The sequence below is a fragment of the Helicoverpa zea genome, chromosome 1 (assembly GCF_022581195.2).
Source record: "Helicoverpa zea isolate HzStark_Cry1AcR chromosome 1, ilHelZeax1.1, whole genome shotgun sequence".
Classification (NCBI taxonomy): Eukaryota; Metazoa; Arthropoda; class Insecta; order Lepidoptera; family Noctuidae; genus Helicoverpa; species Helicoverpa zea.
The window spans coordinates 161,038-184,053 of record NC_061452.1 but is presented as its reverse complement, the minus strand read 5'-3'; the positions used below and the strand labels follow the sequence as shown (position 1 = coordinate 184,053).

The following is a 23,016-nucleotide window of genomic DNA, read 5'->3' as shown; positions in this document are numbered from 1 at the left end:
CATATCATAAAAAGCCATAACGGACGTCCGCGAAAAATGTTTATTCGGAATTAAATGCCTCAACAATTAAACCAAGATAAAATGCGATATCTGACATGGAGCCGCGAGCGCAGCGAGCGCGAATTTTTTTGGGGATGCAAAGGGTGAATCAGTCAAAATTGATAGGAGACGACCAAAGCTAGGGCGGCTTTTTCCGAAATTTTATTGGTTTAATTTTGCCGCCCCCTAAATAGCATTTGCCCCACGCTACGCCACTGGTTGATCTTAAATCGTTTTTAAGAATCTTTAATTTTGAAAATGTCCTTTCAACAGATGTACCTAACTGAAACCGGCAGTATAAGTAATATTCTTAGCGCTATTGCTGAGTTCGGAAATATTGAAATCAAATCATTAGTAAAAAGATATTTTATTTTTTAAATATTACGTGATAACTCGCTAGATTTGCCGCCCCCTAGGACGTGCCGCCCGCGTGCTGTGCACGCGCTGCACGCCCGCTTACGGCGGGCCTGTGCTGTGCTTACCTTTAAGAGATTGTTACACAAGTATTGTTTTATGATGTTTGTATTTAATAATTGTATCGTGTAAACGATTGTTGGTGAGCCAAATAAATAAAATAAAATAAAATAAAATATCTTGGTCGCATGGTCACGGAACACTCAAATGGCTTGGTTTTTAACATTTTTTAGTCTTGTCTTTGTACCTGTGTGCTAAATATTATCATTACTTAAGTTTAACCACGATTAAGTGCATACCTACTTACACCCGAACACTTAGGTTGCACACGAAATTATAACGCAGATTCGATGTATGATCATAGCCCAGATTGACCGTACGTGGTACAGACTGCAATGAATTTTTGCTACTGTCTTAAAAACTAATTCACCCACGTAAACCCTCAGCGTGCTCCAAAATAAACTATGCTTATAGATTTCTTGCATAAACACCACAATAGTTGCTGGTTACATACATAAATACCTAACGTCTAAGCGTATATACATCTAACGTATAATATATCTAGACACACGGCAGTGTGTCCGCCAAGTTCGAGCAAAAAAAGCGACACACCGGCCGTGGGTTATATTACACGAACCATTTCGGGCCAAATTCGACCCCCCTGTAACTCAAAATCTATTTTATTTACGCATATCAAATTTCTAGTATCTGTTGAGACCCCCTCACTTATCTAAAATACAAAATTTCATTAATATACCTATTGTAGGTCTTGAGATATTGCCGTCAGAAAATCGCTATTTTTACTATACACTCACTGACTGACTGACTCACTCATCAAAAACCTAGACCACTTCCAATGGTCGTATTGACTTGAAATTTGGCATGGAGGTAGGTCCTTATGTCAAGGTAAAGGGAAAAATCTGAAAATGGCCAAGTGTGAGTCGGTTTCAAAATAATGAAGGTGTTTTATACCCGGTGTAAATGTATACCCCTAAGGAACTAAAACGAACTAAATTTATCTATATTTATATAATATATCTTCGAATGGTCGTACCGATCTGAAATTCGTTACAAAGGATTGTATTTAGTCAAAGTAAAGTAAAAATCTGAAAACGGCCAAGTGTGAATCACTTTCGAAAATAACAAATGTGTAACTTTGATCCACGAACATAATATATAATAACATGTCATGTCAGTCAGTTGGTAAATCTAGTCCATTTAGTTAATCTAGTTCACTTCTTTGTAAGAAACATAGTGCATATAAAAAAATCTGAAAGATAGTATAAATGAGACATTTCTTTAACTAACTTCATCATAAGAAAAAAATAAAATAAACAACCTTACAAAAATAAATGAAATCCCACCCAAAACAAAAATGTGAAAGACTGCCAAGTTCGATAATATGGGAATGCTTCGCCTATAAAAGAAGTGAGATCTGAATAAGTACCAAGTTCCATACACATACCTCAGTTAAAAATAGTTACTTTTTAATGATGTTACTTGGCAAGTTTTCACACTCCTTGTTATAAACCTACTAAACGCAATGAATCAAGTATTTAATTTTCTATTAAAACTTGCCAAGTAACATCATTAAAAAGTAACTATTTTTAACTGAGGTATGTGTATGGAACTTGGTACTTATTCAGATCTCACTTCTTTTATAGGCGAAGCATTCCCATATTATCGAACTTGGCAGTCTTTCACATTTTTGTTTTGGGTGGTTATGTAATTACTAACATAGTTTTTAAGTACATTGTTACTAACTTGAATATGGATTCTGTCCGAAATAAATGGTTTATTATTATTATTATAAGCGACGTGCAAGAAGAGCAAAACAAAGTATTCTATATACACAACATTTTACTACGTTATTATGTAAATAATTCACGTGTAGCATATAGTTAGGTGACGTTATCAAATCCCGCGGATAAACGCGGGATCAGCGCCGTGCTCGACGTAATGTGAGGGCGGGATTACGCGCCCGCGCCGCGCCCTGTCCGAGCGCTCACCCGCCCGCTGTCCCGGCCCCGGGACTGAACACCCAGGTTGTTGCCAACGCTCTCATTGATAACAACGTAATCTTGCACAAAGATAACCTCAATCAATGTTAAATCAACACGTGGAAGACAAAGTGTTATCTAATCGATTATCGTTGTTCGGTATTATTGCGCTATTATCCGGTTATGAATATCCAGTGCTTACGCAATAGCCTAATATTTTTGCACTAAATAAACATCTAAGTCGCATTATCAGTTACAAATAAACGCCTTGGACAATCTTGTTGTGAAGATAAATAGCTAATCCAGATAAATAGCTAAAAGTATCCAGTGACTGGTTGCGCTTTGCGATCATTGTACCGTGAAACAGTGCCTGCAGACTCTATAATATTGGTTGTTCCTGGCAGAGCGCGGGTGATGAAGCTGGTGGTGTGCCGTCGTCGCTCGCCAGATTTCAATTACTCGTCTACTTGATCCCATTCATTTTTGACTAAGCCTCTGGGCTAGTTGGCCGCAGGTTCAGGACGGCGGGAATGTCGTTCCGCCCATAAAGGGACGGCTGGGGAATGTAGGCCGAATTCCGTATGGGAATAAATACGTAATTTGAGTCCCTTATTGGTGTGTCGCAGTATCTGTGTGCCGACTAGTGGCCGGAATAAAACTCTAATAACGGCCCATTACCCGGCCGGCGCTGCCCTCGACACACAAGTTATTAACAAGTCTCCCGCGAATTTATTTCTGTCCTACTGCAGAATGATGGCAGCGCGCCACATGTCGAACACACCTCGCCGCCTCTCAGCTCACACGCATATTGTCAAGTCACCTCCAAGTATAAGTTTACGCTGAAACAACATTGACTGAATTAATCGATATATGTATAGTAAATGTTAAAACAAAATGGTATAAGCATAATATACGACATTCTTTTTGATTTCAACTTCTGATTTCAACCAGCTCCAACCGGTTAATGCTGAAATTGTTAAGTTATATATAGCAATGGTTTGAAATAATTATCAATTAAAATGAATAAATGTATTTACGTCGGTATTATTCATCTAAGTTTATATTTAAAGTATAATATGAAACAATGGGTAGGTACTCGTATGTAGGTAGCTATTACCTACTCGCAGAGAGTTGTACCTATGTATTACTGATTGCTATATTATATGGCATGAAGTGAATCTAATAACCTACTGAACCGTGTTCAATTGAGTCTATTAATGAGTGCGAGCGCCGCACTAGCGCCAGTGATGGCGCGCGCGACTGTCGCAAGTGACTGGCGCGAGTGACTGGCGCGAGTGACTGGCGCGAGTGGGGAACAGGCTCGAGTCGGGAGTTTCACTTTGACAAGCGACCCGTGAAATGGGTTTACTGATAATGTTATATTATTTCCTCTCAGCGCGACATAACTACGCAGTCGAGTTGTGTGTTGTACGAAACTTTCTGAAACTTTTTGAATCTAATTTTAATAAATTCATGTGCGGCGTTACTGTTCGAACGCACGAACTCGTGGTCACTATGATACATGAGCGTAAGACAGATCCGCACACGCAACGCGGTGTTGTCTGATGCCTTCTTGGGTGTTGATGCGAGCAATTCGTCATCCTCAGTTCACAACAAAATATCAAGATATCAAACAAGCAAAATATCTGCTAATGAGAAGCTCATCGCGAAGCAACGCCGTGCCACTGTCGGCCGCAGCCGCTACACTCCCCCGCTGCGACTCAAACGACATTCATGTCAGCGCATCAAACGAGTTTAGTTTTTATTGCACGCCAGACGTTTTCTGGTGGCGAGCACGTCGCTTATCTGTCGCGAAATTCAATCTTTGTTCAGAAAAACGTGGACATAAAGTACATCTACCCCTGTGCGAATTTTGAACTTACATAGCAAACCTTAGTCTTAACTGAACATAGCACATATTTCATTGCGCGAAGCGTAAGTAGGTGCAGAAGGCGCGAAATAACTTGCGTTCTCCTACAACAAACACTATTCAGGCAGTGTATTTGTAAGCAATCACACAAAAGTTAGCACATCGCGTTGGACACAAAGCCGCCGTCAAACCAAACCAAATGCATGCCAAAAGTATTGTGTAGGGCACAATGCGCGCACTGCCGCCGCTGTCCGCGCGCGACAGCTCGCGCGAGCGCGCACCGTGGCGCCTGTGTCGCCCTGTGTCGCTGTGTCGAGCCGCTTACGCGCCAAAGTTCCATCCATACATTCTCACAAACTTTCACATTTATAATATTAGTAGGATTCATTTTCATTATAATTAACCTTTGTTTAAATATTCAATGGGCACTGAAAGCTTATTATTTGCAGTTTCAGCATCTTACGCATCGAATTTCCTAACCCTCCCAACGCTCGTGTTTTGTGGAAAAGAAAATGCGCTATGCTTTTCTTTGGCACATAGAAGACTTAAAACTATTAAAAACACAGTAAAGAAATTAAAAAGATGTTAGGTGCATCGGTCTAGAAGTCGGTGTCTAGAGGATGCATCTATATTTATTTAACCACCGAGATCTAGACCGATGCATATAAACAGTTTTCTTGTTGTTTTAGAAGTTGTTTTTTTTTGTAAAAAGTTTTTATTTTTATAACTTTTGTGAAAAGTTCTCGTCAATACGAATAATATAAGCCCAAACACGACGTAACTAAAACATACTGTTGAGGAGTTCTCTCGACTTTCTCACGTCTCCATCATCAGGTAAGCTCTAAACCTTCACTGTTTGACAGTATCACCAGACATACATCTGAGAATCAAGTTTTAATCCTATGCATGCCTACAATTTCTGATAGTTGCCCTCGATTTCTCAGGATTTCCATCATCAGATCCTGACCTGATGACAATGGAAATAAACGGCGAGTATACTCTTTCACTACAAAGAAATGATTTCTCAATTCCGTCAAACTTGGTCGTTTAAATTCCCCATTGAAATGAGGAAAATATTTAATGTTTACACCTGATTTTCTCTAGATTCCCATGGTTCACATTGATGCGACTAATGCCATAGTAAATCAGAACCTTTATCATTATACTGTGCTATATTTCGTTCGTATCCGCCGTGGGTATGGTTTTCATACTAAGGTGCCCAATGACCATTGAATGATTTAAAATTTTTCACAGTTTAGAGGCCATTATATTTAAGAAGTGTTTGATATGAATTTCACTTTTTATTCAAAACGTTAATATCTCTACGCGTTCATGTGAAAAAGGGTAGGTAGTAAGTTTATAATTATTAAAAAAATATTTTATGTCATGTAAGCAAAAATAATATTTTAATATTTTGTGTAACTTCAAATTTATCATTTTCGCAATTTTTCCTTTATCTGTACTATCTAGACACACGGCAGTGTGTCCGCCAAGTTCGAGCAAAAAAGCGACACACCGGCCGTGGGTTATATTACACGAACCATTTCGGGCCAAATTCGACCCCCCTATAACTTAAAATCTATTTTATTTACACATTTCAAATTTCTAGTATCTGTTGAGACCCCCTCACTTATCTAAAATACAAAATTTCATTAATATACCTATTGTAGGTCTTGAGATATTGACGTCAGAAAATCGCTATTTTTACTATACACTCACTGACTGACTCACTCATCAAAAAGCTAGACCACTTCCAATGGTCGTATTGACTTGAAATTTGGCATGGAGGTAGGTCTTTATGTCAAGGTAAAGGGAAAAATCTGAAAATGGCCAAGTGTGAGTCGGTTTCAAAATAATGAAATTTACACCGGGTATAAAATACCAGGTGTAAATTTATACCCCTAAGGAACTAAAACGAACTAAATTTATCTATATTTATATAATATATCTTCGAATGGTTTGTATTTAGTTTAGTTAGAAGTAAAATAGTGTAGTTAGAAGTAAAATAAAAATCTGAAAACGGCCAAGTGTGAATCACTTTCGAAAATAACGAATGTGTAACTTTGATCCACGAACATAATATATGATAACATGTCATGTCAGTCAGTTGGTAAATCTAGTCCATTTAGTTAATCTAGTTCATTTCTTTGTAAGAAACATAGTGCATATTAAAAAATCTAAAAGATAGTATAAATGAGACACTCCTTTAACCAACTTCATCATAAGAAAAAAATAAAATAAACAACCTTACAAAAATAAATGAAATCCCACCCAAAACAAAAATGTGAAAGACTGCCAAGTTCGATAATATGGGAATGCTTCGCCTATAAAAGAAGTGAGATCTGATTAAGTACCAAGTTCCATACACATACCTCAGTTAAAAATAGTTACTTTTTAATGATGTTACTTGGCAAGTTTTAATAGAAAATTAAATACTTGATTCATTGCGTTTAGTAGGTTTATAAGAAGGTGTGTGAAAACTTGCCAAGTAACATCATTAAAAAGTAACTATTTTTAACTGAGGTATGTGTATGGAACTTGGTACTTAATCAGATCTCACTTCTTTTATAGGCGAAGCATTCCCATATTATCGAACTTGGCAGTCTTTCACATTTTTGTTTTGGGTGGGATATAACGTTACTTCGTGCCGAATTTTAAGATTCTGAGTTCACGGGAAGTACCTTGTAGGTTTTGATTCCCTAGCGTGTGACGGAAATTCGTCTAAGGTGTCGGTAAAACTGCTGTATCTTTTGATCGCGTTAACTTAGAAGTTTGATTTTTTCATTGCTTAAAGGGACAATAGACCTAGGTATTTGGTATAAATTTCAATTTGGTACCTTTATTCGTTCGTGAGAAATAAGGTAGTAAGTTTCATTTTATTAAAATATTTTTTTTATATTATATAATAAAAAAAATGAGATTTTCGCAATTTTTCCTATATTTGCATTATATAACAATGCTTCATGCCAAATTTCAAGATTCTGAGTTTACGGGAAGTACCCTGTAGGTTTTGATTCCTTTGCGAGTGTCGAGAATTTGTTGAAAATATCGACATAATCGGTTGTATCTTTTGATTGGCTTGGCTTAGAAGCTTGATATTTTCACAGCCTAAAGGGACAATAGACCCGAGTATTTCATGTGAATTTCAGCTTGATACGTCCACGCGTTCTTAAGATAAAGGGTCTTGACAGACAGACAGACAGACAGACAGACGGACAACAAAGTGATCCTATAAGGGTTCCGTTTTTTCCTTTCGAGGTACGGAACCCTAAAAACGAAACATTGACCATTTTATTATAGTTTCTTTAGTGGTGACCAAGAGCTTAGGCTATATAGGTTACTTTAAATGTTTATAGTTCCCGGCACGTAACTTGGCAAGAATCGTGAGATGAAAACAGGTCCTATTTTTTTCAAGCAGACATAATCGCCAATAAATGATGTCACTAACCATAGAATAATGCACAAGCAATAACAGGGACCACTTCTTTGTATAATTTAGTGCACTATGTGCAAGCTCACACTCATTAAAGGTCCCAAATCCTTGCCAAGTTATATGCCGGCTACTATACTAGTCACTTACAGCCAGATTCTTCATTAAAAGTAAAAGCCAAAGTCAATTTTATTTACTAATTTTTATTTAGATTTTATATTTTTTTATTTAAGTTGTGTTAAGCCTTACGAGGCTGGCATAACGCAGCAGCCTCTAAATATATATATTTTTTAATGTCATAAAGTAAAAGTAACGGTCAAATTAGTTTTTCAAGGCTAAAGTAACAGCAAAACTAATAGTTAAAATCGTGAAAAAACTAATTTCACCATTACTTTTACTTTATGACATTACTTTGGCTTTTACTTTTGATGAAGAAACTGGCTGTTAGACAGACAATCATCCTGTGAGAAAGCTGGGACAGTAAGCAGCCCTCGGCTCTGAGATCAAACTAGCGTGTGTGTGTGAGGCACGTGCGAGTGTCGTGCGAGTGCCGTGCGAGTATCGTGCGGGTGTCGTGCGGTTGCCGTGCGAGGCGCGAACAAGTGAACGCGTTGAGTGCACGTGCTGCGAACGTTTATTGGATTTCCGTCGTCCGCTGACTGGCGCGCTGCCGCGGTAATAGCGTTGCACTGCGCACGTTTTGTACATGCTGTGAACTACTTCTGCTCTCTTTTTGTCTCAGGTGCTAATGCTGCGAGTGCTTAGTCACAGTGAATCACAGTTTGCTCTGCAGACAGATAGCAAACAACACAATCGCGTAATTGCCCCCATTAAGAGAATAAATTGAAATAACAACAAATCTCAGTGACATTCCTCCGAGAAGCGTCTGCCCTCTTGTACGCGGAGTAAAAACTAGTAAAGTGTTAACGAGTTATATCCGCATCGCTAGTTATTTACCTCTGTGACAGTAAGAAGTAAGAAACATGAACGGTCTAATCTAAGATGAAACCACCCCAAGCCTCGAGGACTGGCGGTTCTTACTACAGTAAAAATGTTCTCGTACTTAATACTGTACAGGCTACATGTTGGCTACATGTTGTATGTCTTGTTGTATGTAACTCGCTGAACAGAATTAACACCAGGACATAATTATAACACTAGTAGTTAGTCTTTTCGTGATTATTATTTTCGTCATATGAGTATCTATGAGGTCATTATCGAGGACATCATCCGAGCCTTTTTCCCAACTACATAATGTTAGGGTCGGCTTCCAGTCTAACCGGATGTAATGACGTCCACGGCCGATTGCGGCCACGGCTGCTTTTCTCATATCAGGAGATCAGCCAGCTGCGTAGGACATATTATAGTGCACGAGCATTTGCGCAGACACAGGTGCACTCACTATTCCTTCACTCTCATAGCCCGATGGGGCAGCAATCCAACACGACTGGCAAGAGATCAGGCGCAGGACCGACATTTACGTGCTCTCCGATGCATGGGTGAATCAATCACCAACTTCCAGACTAAAACCCACAAAGCGATTTCGGCCCGACCTAGGAATTGAACCCGAGACCTCGGGCACAGCAGCAGCGGTTGCGACCATTAGACCAACGAGGCAGTCAAAACCGGAGTAGCTGAGTTCCAGTGCTTTTCAAGGAGCGACTGCCCTATCTGACCTCCTCAACCCAGTGACCCGGGCAACCATTATCGAGGACATGATATTATTATGATATACCAATAGTGTGACCATGGCATTACCCCCTGCACGGTATTGTTAGTAAATATCGCCAAGATAAGTTAACGGTATAGAATATCATCGACATAGCCCACCGAATCAGCAAGCTGTCCTGCGATTCTATAAAATTCGAACAACAACTCGCATTTCACTTCGATTCGAAATGTCATTTCATACTTTAGGGGAGGTAGGGGAGGGATGGGCACTTTTTCACATTTATTGCATAAAAAATCAGATTTTACAGATAATCAACTTTTATTGCCATTTCTTATGTTTGGCTAGATAAAATCAAAGAGCTATCCTAAAAATTACAATCAGTTTCAACATTACGAGATATTTAAACGGTTTAAATAAAACCGTCGACACGTCAAAATTTTGTTTAGTCTGACATGCTTTAGTTGGTACTTACGTAGTGTTTAAAGTTATTTTTTGCTTTTTATAGGGTTTATCGTTTATAACATTTTGTCATAATAATTGCGTACTTTTTTGGGTCGGGGGTTTTTTTAAATTTATAATTTTATTTTATTTCATGGTTTTTAAAGGAGCTCCTTAATTTTTCCTTCTTTTTATGATGGGTTCGCTATATGCGATCTCAGCCAAAGGAAGCTGTTTAACAATCCTCATGACAAACTGGCTCTGGGAGAATTGCACAGATTGAGAAACAATAAAGATTGACCTTTGTTGATCCAGGGTTATATACCATTCTAGGGTTTCATCCGCCACATCCCATTTCCAGCATTAGGTTCTCGTCAATTAGAAACATGAAGAAAACTAGTCAAGACAAATTAAACGAGCCCAAACTCGATGGGTTTACTAAAAGGCAGTTCAGGGTTACGTCTCCTATCTTCGTGTCCTAACAGCAGCTCAGTGGTTCCAGAAGACATTAGTATTTCAAATTTTAGATCCCACATATGCTTGCAAGTAAACTGAGCGTGTAACATTCCTATCACACCTAACAAACGAGCTGATGACCTTGAAGACCTGAACCGATTTCCACCAAACATAGCTAAGAACACTCCCGAATGACATTCCTTTTAAACAAAAAAAAACCGCATTACAATCGGATCATCCGTTTGGGACCTACGATGCCACATACACACACACACACACAGACACGTCAAACTTATAACACCCCGTCGTTTTTGCGTCGGGGGTTAAAAAGAATGGTTTGCGACGGGAAATTCCTAAAGATTTAATATAACGAGCAATACAAGAGGTATCAAAAGGTTAAAAAATAAAATTAACAGCTGATAAATATGGAGTCCCTAGATCAAGTTGGCAACGGTACCTGAAACAAGATTCTATAAAGGATTTTTAGCGCAGAATTATAACCTCACAAATTTTCACTGACGAAGAAGAACAAAAATTTACAAATTATACATTACATGGTATGTCCAAGCCTCCCTACCATAGGGAGCATTGGACACTTTTGACTTAGTTTATAAAAAAAAATCGGTAAAAAAACTTTTAAGTAAAACGGTTTTATCTTATGTGCACTGAAAACTAGAAAATAAAAAATAGTTACTTACCTGTCAACCTACGTAGGTGGTCCCGGTCATATTAGACTAAAATAAAAACGTGGGGCCCATAAACTATTGCTGTAGTACCTCTTCTAGAGGTATAATAGGTGTGGATTGCATCGACTTACTATAATCGTAACTGGAGATTTTGACAATCAATCATTAATAATAGAAAATACACATACCTTTCATTAGTTTTCTCTTTATAACGATTCGAAACCGCAACAAAATATTTAAGTACTTTTACGAGTATTTGTTCTTGACAACTCACAGAAATGACAGATAGTCTATGGATGAACACCGTTACCAGTCGGTAACGTAAACTACCCAATAAAAAAAAAACAAAACTATGATCAAATCAGAATAAAAGGACCCCCCTTTTATTCTGATTTGATCATGTCTCCCAACTGCCCATCTCTCCCCTACCTCCCCTATAGATAGACAGATTTTGACAGATCTGTCAAAATCTCGAATTTAATTTAGTTCAACTTGTCAACACGCTCGAAAGAGTAGCGCTAGTGGAGTTTGACAATGTCAATCACGAAACTTTAAGGTAGAATTCCGTGGGTCGCGATTGTCGCAGCCGCGCGCGACAATAGTCAACCTATGAAAATGTATGGCACCGCAGCCGAGGGCCGCGACAGTCGCGCGCGGCCGACGAATTTCGTGAGCCGCTCGCGGCCGTACGCTTCTCAACATGGTCTAGCGCTTAATAACATCTATAGAATTTTAGTAAAACCAGAATTAAATAGTTGACAATGCCGCGAGCAGCTTACGAAATTCGTCGGCCGCGCGCGACTGTCACGGGCCTCGGCAACGGTGCCATACATTTTCATAGGTTGACTATTGTCGCGTCCACGGAATTCTACCTTTAGAACGAATGCGAAGTGAGAGTGATGTCGAAGTGAGTTGTGAGATTTTATAGAATCGACGTACTGAAGTGGCAGTGGGCTGGCCATATTAGCCGAAGAACCCGATAACCGTTGGGGTAAACGAGTTCTAGAGTGGAGACCACGCCTCGGAAACGTAGTGTAGGACGTCCTCAGGCACGGTGGAGTGATGACTTGCGCAAGACGGCTGGCAGGAGCTGGATGCGAGCAGCCGAAAATCGATCTCAGTGGCGTGCACTTGGAGAGGCCTATGTCCAGCAGTGGACTGCGATAGGTTAATGATGTATGATGAAGTTAACGGTACTGGCATTGAACAAGAGGATACTGAATAGAACTGATTTGAGATTGTGGTGAGAAGGTGGCGATAGCTGCAACTGGTGAAGTTTGTCAGCAGTGTACCGGAGGAAGACTTATACCTTCAAGTAATTATATAACTTTTAAAGGAACCAGTAGAAGTGCAACACCGCCGGAACGCCCACATCAAGCCTCAAAACCAGACGTAATTTGTTCTATTTGACGTAAAGTACGTTTATATACTTTCGCGTTTAAGACACGGCGCGCAAGGATTGAATACACGGAAACAAAACGATGGCGACGTGTAAACTGCGGCAGCAGGCGCGGGGGCGGGGCGGGGGCGGGGCGCGGGGTGAGGGGACAGGGGCGCGGGGCGCGGGGGCTGCGGGGTGCAAAGAAAACCTACTTCACCTTGTTTTTACGGTCACGAGATTTAATAACGAGGAATTTGCAGAACGAGCGCGTTTGTCGCCCCACCGAGACTCGCTATTTATATCTCTATCACTGCGACATAAGGTCCAAAGTGAAATTATCGGGATCGCTAGTATGTGTAGTGAGTAGCCTAGGATTCCGAAAAGCGGAGTAGATTGTACAAACACCGGCACAATGGCGCTATCGTCGGCTAATAATTACACAGTACACTTATCTGTATAATTGTCTAGAAAAGGGAAGCAAATACGAGTACCTAAACGTAGACACTTGTTATAACCATGAAGTAAACAACTTCTGTACAAGTATGTAACAACTTTGGAAACGTTACAGTTATTTACAAAGTTCCATAAAATATTAATGAACATAAACTAGCCATTAACTACTAGCGACACCGGCACATCAAAGCGGTTTGAAAAGTAAAGCAAGTAAACTTTTGCGAGTTTTTACTTGGGAGAAGTAGCCGCAGCAACTTGAATGTGTAACTAATATGAAAGTAGAGCAGCCAGCGACGCCCACTCCTCACAAGCACACTATCGCTACAGACACCGACGCACACATACATGTGTTTATACATCTATGTATAATTTAATAAGTGACGAGCGGCATCAGTCGGAATGTCATCTATTCAGCGCGCTATTAGAAGAGGCGCGCACTGGATTTAAGCTGAGTATTGACCTAGATGCGCGACGTGTCCGGCCCGGACGCCGCCGGACGCCGCCGGACGCTGCCGGACACTGCACATATTTAGTGCGCGACGTGACGTCTCGCGGGTGGTCGCGATACTTACTTTGGAACCACTCTATAATCTACAGAAGGATTTTCAGTTGCTACTCTTATTGAAATAGACTAGTTCGGAGCTCTCTCGTCAGACGAGCATAGCTGTGCTCTGCCTAACTTAAAAGTTAAGTTTAGTTTACTTAAATGTAAGATTAATCAATCAAAACGTCATATCTTAGTTTGATGTTATAACAAACAGAAGTCTCTGAAGATTGATAAGGTTCAGGTTTTCTATTTAACTTCCAAAGTTCAGGAGATCGATCTTGGCATATAATCCTGCGCTGGCTGCTGCGTACTTGCTGAATATATTTCATGTTGTAGGTATTTCTATGAATCTAGGAAATGGAACCTTGCGTTGTAAGAGGAGGATTCATTAAATAAATATAACAGATTTGCTGTTATCTCGCGGTTTCACTCGTGTCCCGCAAAATACAGCCCGTCGGATAAAATATAGCCTAAATTACTAGAAGAGTAGTTTCAGAGCCTTTCACTGTATTGGCAAAGATATAAGATAATTAATATAAGCAGAGTGTTTATCAATGACTTGAATTATGACTTAAAAACCGTCGTGTTTACAATACTATGAAACTGCAAATGTAAATAAATAGATAAAGCAAGTAAGCGGTTCAAATTCCAGATTTTCGTCAAATGTTAGGCGATATGTTCTGAGAGCTTGGTTGCCTCGCTCGGCACGGCTTACAGGCGCGACGCCGCGCGGGGCACACGACGCGCCGCCTTATCTCATAAGGGCGGGCGCATCCACAGCGTCACTGTGCTAGCTCTGTCAAGCTATAGTAATTAATGATCACTAACTACTTATATAGGTACATAATAAATGTTTAATTATTACAATTGCTGTGTACCCACATAAAACATATGCCACTATACTTGCGCTTCGCTAATTGGTCGGCGTGTTGCGGGCACAACACACGGCTACAACTAAACTTTTCAATTGTATACGATACGTAGAGAAATGATTTCCATGAATGTCAGCGTAACCTAACGAATGGTTCAATTAAATTGAAACTTTATCTATGAGTTGTGCGATCAATGCCGTTTTGTTTTTGCAGCTTACATTTTGTTTACACAGAGTGTCGGTCGGGCGGCGCCAACTACTCGCACAAATAAAATAAAACTACTCGTGAAAAATTGGAAATTCAATAACTCCCTCGGCGAGGAGCGATTTCCTCCCGACAGGCGACTTTAAAAATATGATAGATGATACATCGCCGGGTTTTTTCTCATTGTACTTGAACTCGCCGATGTTGGAGCGTTTTGTTCCGCTGATTTATTGGCGTCGGATCCGCCGCGGTCCATCGGTACCGCTCATCTTGTAAATGGTTGCACTTTTATACTCTGCCGTCTGACTTGGCTGACAACTATTGTCAGTCCGCACACCTACAGCGAGACACCTCAGGTCTACTCGTCCTTATCACTGGCGTGCGTCGATTACTCAACTTGATTATCCATGAAGTACTTTAAGGAATAACGTTATCTTATTTTGTGAAGCTCTGAGTGTCGCAACTCGCATAATATTATCAACTTTTTAAAAAGAGTGTCTATGGAGTTTCTTGCCGGCTCTTCTCCATGAGACCAACTTTTTGGAACCGTGCAACTAATGACGTTTCATAGGTAAAATAAAAAGATTTTGATTTTGATTTTGCATTCAATGTACGCTTCACATTTTATTTTTGTTAGTAGAGTGTTTGTGCTATGTGATGTTCATGCTCAAGTTAACAAACAATGTTAGTATGAGAGCCGGTGCGAAGTAGCGGCGTCAGTGTGACGACTATGTGATGACCACGTGACCACTGAGCCAAATGTCCGTATTATGTGATTACGTTAGACTAACCGCAAAGGTTAGTCAGTAGGTTAGTAAGTTTATTAAACTGCCCAACTGAGTTACTACTCTTGACTACTACTGAGTTTTCAGAAAAAAGTATAAATACACTGGCTTCCGCGAGATGTTTGATCTGCTTCCTCAGGAAGCTACGTACGACATACAGCGTCCCGTACCAGGACGAAAAGAGCCTAAATGTTATTTTGATGTAGGTATAACCTACATTTAGCCGTTAACGCCTGAAAAATATTCAAACAGTTTCTCCTTTAGAAGATTAGTACAATAATAGCATGCTCTTATCTGCAAGCGATGCAGTGTGCCGTCCGTGAAGATCTACTGCGGAAGTAGTTTCTCGTGCAACTGGCTCGATGTAGCAGTGGATGGCAGTAGCAGCGTGCAGGAGCGATGGCAGCCGCGGCAGGTGCAGCGCCCGCCATGCGATTCAATTCTCTCGTCGCGCCTGTTACGCACTGACCGCATCGCCGTGTGCCGACCATTTACAGACACGTTTCTGAAGTATCCTCAAGTATCTTACAAAACGTTCTGCATCTACTCCAAACATATCGTAAAGCGAAGGTTAAAGCTCCCATGACGTCGTAAACCAACACGCTTCAGGTTCACAACACATCGCAAAAAATTTGGGCTCAATACATCAATTTAGTAACACAAAGTGGTACAAATGTTCTTTGTCTCGCCAAGTGAGTGAGCACCCCCCCCCCCCGCCCCACTCCTGGCGTCTCTCGGCCGTCCACGAAATATGACTTCATAAAGTACAGAATTAACTGAAATGGCCCGTGACACGCGACCGGCGGTCCGATCCAATTCAATTATGAGACCGTATAATATAGGAATCACGTTACGATACCACGATTAATGTGCGCCATCACAATATTACGCGAATAACACAATATCGATACAATCACGTGTTCACTTCTGCTGAACGTTGCGGTCACTGACCTGCGCGTGCACGTCAGGCCTACCTGATGATCTTCTGGTTTCGAATGGTTGTTGGTGCATATTCAATAGGAAAAATTAATTTCGGTCATATCAACATCATCCGTTATCAAGATACTGGGATTTACTGCCCATACAGTTTTTCTCATTGACTAATGTCATGGGACGCGATATTTTTCAATTTGTTACTCTGAAATAAGTGTCCGCGAAGTATAATATAGATAGGAGGCCTGTCTAACAAAATATACTCCCACTCACAGGCTCGAGCTGACCGCCGCCGCCACACCAGAACTATCCATTTGTAGACTCATTGTACAATTAAACTTCAAATATGTATTGCGATCATGAGTGTTACATAGGTGTTATCTGAGGGCACGGCAGTGACCCAGCCAAGACTCGAGCAAAGCGGGCACGGCCGTACCATCTTTTCTCGAACCCTTTCGCGGCTATTTCACCCCCCTGTATCTTCCATGTGGACAAAGCTAGGAGTTTAGGTTTTCGATGACCAAGAGTAAGTATTAGAACAAGTTCAGTCTCAAAATTACAAGACATTTGAATAAATAGTTTACGAGTTATGAGCGATCAAAGTTACACCATTTTGTCACTCACTGACTCACTCACTGACCGATCATCAAAAATCTAAGGTACTTCTAGCAAACTTAGAACCTTCAAATTTGGCACCAAGATAGGTTATTAGCTACATATAAAGGGAAAATTATAAAAACCTTAAAACTTAAAAAAAAATAGTGAACAAATTTATATTTGCGGTTTTTCAAAAACATTGTGTATGAATTTTGACTGCATTGATAACTTTGTTATTTATTTATGTACAAAATCTTACTATTTATTTTATTGTTACATAGTGTGGTATATTGTTACTATGTATTAAATATACATACATATGAATAAAAAAGCTAGGTTAAAATGAAATGAATAATGAGAAAATCTTTCATATTAATGCAGTGCGATAAATACACCATGCTCGCTCGATAGATGGCGTTGTCCTGGTCTAAATCGCGCTATGGTTTGATTACATAGCTTAGTATAAGTAGTACTTAAAAAAAAACAAATAATTTCATGTGATAGCGCCATTTACCTCTAAACGAAACCTCTTTGATTCTAAAAGATATTCAATTCGAAAATTCAATGATTTCGAAGTTTTTGGTAAATTAAAAAAAAAAACAATCTTTACGTGCTACTTTAGGTGTACATATTTAGTTTGTTATATATTTAGTTAGTTGCATGTAAATTAATTTAATTTGTTATATACTTAGAAAAAAAAGAGACCTACAAAAAATAAATGAGATCCCACCAAAAACATTAAATGTAAAAAAAGCCAAGCCTCTACGCAATTCTTCCACTGTAAAAAGTTTTGAGATCGCATAGAAGCCAAGTCCTGTTCAACTTTATTTGCTATAGTAAATCAATATTTTGTGACAATATCAATAGTTTTGTTGACATTACAATAATATTGTCTTGGCCATGAGCACAAGTTAAAAGTCGCTCCTTTTAATTATGTGTAAATAGCGTTGAATTGATAAATTATATGACATGATTTTACGATTGGACTCATTGGAATTTGAGATCACCATGGACTAAACATGCGCCATACTACATTATGTAGTTCATTGATCTTGGGTGATACTGACCGTCGGTCATTTAGTAACAATTGAATAAGCTAAAAGCATTTAATTCTGTAATATTAAACTTTATGGTTGACTTTCACCTCTCCAAGATATATGCTGTATTATATTTGTAGTTTATTGTGCTCATGGCCAAGTCTACACTACACTATAGCAAATAAAGTTGAACAGGACTTGGCTTCTATGCGATCTCAAAACTTTTTACAGTGGAAGAATTGCGAAGAGGCTTGGCTTTTTTTTACATTTAATGTTTTTGGTGGGATAGAATATAGATACCCTGTTAGGGCGCAGCAATACAATTTTAATATGCAATGACTTACAAACTATTTAGTTAATCTTAGGTTGTATATTTACTTATAAATATTATAGAAATGGAGGCAAACGGGTCAAGTGATGAGTAACAGATATTCTGACGTTGGTCTCTGGATGCGGGATCAAACATTTTGCGTAGATAATACATAAAGGCGGTGCGCGGAGTGAGGCGCGGCGCGGGCCGCACGCTCCCAGTGAGCGGACCGCGGGAACCGGACCTCAACGCCGACATTTACATTCAGCCCCTAATTAAGTAGATTCACGAGTTTATTCAGGGTTAAGCGGCGACAGTGGGGCGTGCACTTGAAACTAAGTGCATTCAGCCGACTTAATGAGGACACTGAACTGCGAACGTGTCACTCTAACCTTCCCTCCCCCCGGCCGCCACTCGGCTGCATAATGGATAGCTCTCTCGAATTTAGGGCTCCACGCTGATAGATATGTAATAGGTATATCACGAATCATAGCTATTTAAAAACGACACAAATTCAAACAATAACGAATATGGAAATATGGCGGCTCATCAACTTCTAAACGAGTCATCTTTAAACAAAACATCGCTTACGCGTAACAATGTCGTTGTGATGTTGGAGGAGCCCTGTCGCGCAGTGTTGCTGTGCGCCGGGTCAGCACTACCTCACATGATATGACAGCGACAGTGGCCGCATATGAAGCGTCACAAAGCCAAGTGCTGAGTAGTGGTTGTGGTGTTGCAGTGCCGTCGGCGCGCATCCTGGGCGGGCCCGACCTGCACGTAGACATGGGCTCCACCATCAACCTCACCTGCCTCATCCAGTTCTCCCCGGAGCCGCCCGCCTACATATTCTGGTACCACGAGGACGAGGTGAGCGGACGCAAAGTAATTATACACATGGATTTTTTGTAGTAAGTATGTATGTTAGAATAGTTGTATGTGCCTGGGAACCAACAGACATATCAAGACGGGGATATAAATAATTAAAACTCTCTCTGCCATTTCTAATTCAGAATCATTTTAAATTGCGTGAATACTTCCAAAATTACTTGAGCAATCGATGACAATTTGTTTCCTGCTACGGAAATACACCGATGTATTCTACCTGCCTCTTGAGTTGGTTCCTGGTATCTTAAGTGTCTATTATCTTTTTCCACAATAGAGTTTTGGATGCTTTGGCGAATTGAACTTAAATCCCTTCGTAGCAATCTTCGTAGACCGTCGTGCTACGCCGTAGCGCGCGTAGCATGCCATGTCTATAACGTGTAGGCAGCTGCAGTAACTTTTATTTGAATAAAATGCAAATGTTTAAGTGTATATGGGACGTAATCTAAGTAAAATTACTAACATAAATACAACGCCACGCGATGCATTATCTGCGAGTCGGCAGCGACAGTGGCGACAGAGCGGGTTCTAACGCTCGCGTTCAGTGAAGTCGATCGCTTGAAACCAGATATAAATCTGATTTAATCACATTACCGACTGGCGGTAATCGTCGCGCGACGCATGTTATACAGCCGGACCCGGCACGTCACACTCTCAGACTTAGCACATCACAACACACCCACATTCACACACCAGGCTGCTTTGTGAGAATTTCTAAAGCTCACAAAGTGATTTCAGCCCGAGGATCCAACCGGAGACCTCGAGCATAGCAATCGCGCTAAGCGACAACTAGATCAACGAGGAAGTTAATGTCAATACATACGTATACACAATACATAATTCGTTGAATTAGGTATAAAAATGTTGGCATCTGATGCGTATATAGCAACTGTGTACTAGACGGAATTCCTGTGGGGCTTGCCGGTTCACAGGCCCTTCGCTCCACCGAGACTGGCTATATGTCTAAACAGAATGAGAATTTGATTCACAGAGGTTGTCTCTTGTGACGACAGTAATACAAGCTCACGATAAAATACGTCTTTATTTATTTGTACATTCGGAATAGCGAACATAAGGAGTGGTGGAACAGGTGAGTGAGTGAGAGCAGGGGTAACAATGCGCGCTGTTGTGTGTGAAGCAGGTGATATCGTACGACTCGTCGCGCGGCGGCGTGTCCGTGGTCACGGAGAAGGGCGCCGCCACCACGTCGTACCTGCTGGTGCAGGACGCGGCGCCGGCCGACTCGGGCCGCTACTCGTGCTCGCCCTCCAACGCCGAGGTCGCCTCCGTGCGCGTGCACGTGCTCAACGGTGAGTGTAGTGGCATGTGTGCAGCGCCCCCCTCCCCCCGCCTCGACTGACCGCGCGTGTGTTGCAGGCGAGCGGCCGGCGGCCATGCAGACGGGAAGCGCGGGGCTGTCCAACAGCGCGCGCTGCATGGCGGCGCTGCTGGCGGTGTGCGCGCTGCACGCGCGGCTGCTGCGCGCGCAGCTCGCCAGCTGATCGCGCGCGCCCGCCGGCTAGGCGCGCCGCTGCCGCACTCCACGCTCACAGACTCATGCGCGATAACAAGTTTTTCACTCAAAATTTTAAATGCGAAAACTTAGTTTTCGATAATACTTAAGTAAATCCGGGTAAGATTTTTATGAAAAGCAGAATATGCGTAGTGTCAAGTCACTGTGATTCATGCTCACGAACTGTCGACATCAACAAGCTCGCACATACGGTGCACACCGATGGATAGAGAAATTATAAAGAATTGAACTCTCAACATTATATAGAGTCGGTTGCTACTGAATATTGTAAATATATTTATTGTTATAATAATTAAGATAATGTATTTAAGGATATTGTCGTTAGAGAGATACAGTTTATATGTAACACCGTGTGATTGGAGCGCACGACTCCATTTGGTAATGCGTGGTGTCGCGTCACTGCTCAGCTGACGTGTGTCAGCTGGTGCGAGCAGGCGGGTGACACTGTCTCTCCTGCGCACACGTGAGCACGCAGCGCGGCGCGGCGCCGGGCGGCGGCGGTGCTGGACGCGTGCTGTCTGCGCGGGTGCTACCGACATACATCAATAACATTCAGCCTGTCCAGCATCACTAGCGCCACTCACGAGTACCAAAGCCCAGCAAATTATTATGTGCCATTAAGCAAGCACTCACTAGTTTTGGATCTAAATAAAATCTTTTAAAAATAAAATTAATATATCAGAGTGTATTGATCGTTGTATTTTCATTAAAATGTTACAAAGACTTAAAATAATACTATGTGTTGTTGTTATGCCTGAATTTGTTCACTGATCAGATTGCGCGTTTGATTTAAAACCTAATTTGCGTTGTGAGTGCCCACACACTACAAACTTTTAGTTAGCCGACAGTTTGTTCGGGCTCATAACTCAGTATGTAAATTACTGGTATTACGCATATAACAACGAGCAAGTATTTGACCGGTGTCAGACCGACTTATAAGCATTGATTGAATTTTCTTAAAAAAAACTTCCAAACATCGAGCCAACTGTCGGCCGACTGTTTAGTATATGAGTACTCTCATTTATCAACCATCGATATTTTTACGATTGACATGATGAAATAAATAACATCCAAAATTCAGGTTTAGTCTAGTCGCGGTAGTGTCACGCTCGGCACACAGTGCAGTGCGCGTGGCGCGCCTCAGGCTGAACATTTCATGTTTAAATGTATCACATACTTTATTTTGTACAATTATATTACTTATAATATTAGGGACTTGCGCCGGTCCTGGCCACGCTCGAGCGACATGTAATATACTAGGATAATTCAATACTTTCTACATAGAGTACTCGTTGGTGTGGGGACGCGGCGACCAATGTGGCCCTGCTCTACTTCTACAATGGCTTCACTAATTAGGTAATGCATTTTGAATGCTAAGCTGAACAGTTAGGCTCGCCCTCGGGGGTGTCTCGCGCCCGGCACGCCGCGTGGTGTCGCCGACCAGCAACCGAACCCTGCCTGAGTTCACTTATTCAAAAATATTTATTTTAAGTTACATGTTCAGTCTCGGTCCATGTAAACTGAACGGTTTCAGACGTGTTTGCTTGTACAGATTGTAAGAATACGCAGCTCACACAGTGCGCGTAGAAAATGAGTAAGTAGTCGAGAAAGGCCGCGGGGCGCACGAGTCGTCGCCGACTTCTGTGTTACTATACAACATAATAACTACATTAAGAATATTGTTCTGGCGTTTTGCAAACGTTTAGCCCTAAGTACCTAGTATAACTGATAGGAAATTGTAAATGACGAACATTCATAATAAAATGTTTTTATATAGAATAATTGTAAATATGAAATAGATACAAAGTTTTACAATAAAATTGATCTAAGTAGAGGTGGACACTACGATTGTATGATACGAGACTATGTATGTGAAACATAAAACTATATGTATACATAAACAGAATAAGTTTGTTTTCAAATAAAATATTTAATATTTAAGTAATGTGCCTTTTTATTCCTCACTTCTTAAGAAATAATACTTATAGACTTTTTAAAATTATTTTGTTAAGTATGAACCATGTGATGTTACTTTTATTGTACACATTACCTTAGTAAATAATTTCATTATCACATTCCAACAATATTATAAAAGCGAAACTTTGTGAGTGTATTTGTTAATGTTTTTCCTTCTTCACGCTCAATCCGTAAAATAAACTTAAAACCTCTAGCTGATATATCAATATTAACATATAGTATAGGCTACCTTTTATACGGGTTCAGGAAGTTCCCTCATGAACTGGTTAGCCAACCATGAGTAGCGTGCGGCTGGCGGGTCCCAGCTAGCATTTGGACATCTTTTGCAGTCGTCAAGGACAAAAATAATAACAAGATTTTTAACGATAAGATAATACGATGTATTGTGGGCTTGTGGGTATCATGAAATTCCAGATTATATCTAGCTGACAGATCTACTTACAGTTTCCCTATATCCATGATATACTAGATTTTTTTTAATATTATTACAAAAGGA

At 40.6% G+C, this 23,016-nt stretch overlaps 1 protein-coding gene across 6 annotated transcripts in view; it reads left to right on the top strand.

Annotated features, from left to right (window-relative positions):
* LOC124631141 (peroxidasin homolog) overlaps window positions 1-22,484 on the top strand; it is a 301,804-nt gene extending 279,320 nt beyond the window's left edge. For 2 of the 6 annotated variants that reach the window (XM_047165386.1, XM_047165371.1), the window contains 3 exons: window positions 18,867-18,994; window positions 20,151-20,319; window positions 20,387-22,484. In XM_047165386.1, coding sequence (XP_047021342.1) covers window positions 18,867-18,994; window positions 20,151-20,319; window positions 20,387-20,511 — 422 coding nt within the window. In that variant the 3' untranslated portion in view covers window positions 20,512-22,484. Of the gene's footprint in view, window positions 1-18,866; window positions 19,010-20,147; window positions 20,320-20,386 lie in introns of all 6 variants that reach the window. The other 4 variants (XM_047165378.1, XM_047165343.1, XM_047165363.1 and 1 more) reach the window with 3 other exon arrangements.
* The last annotated feature ends 532 nt before the right edge of the window (window positions 22,485-23,016 follow it).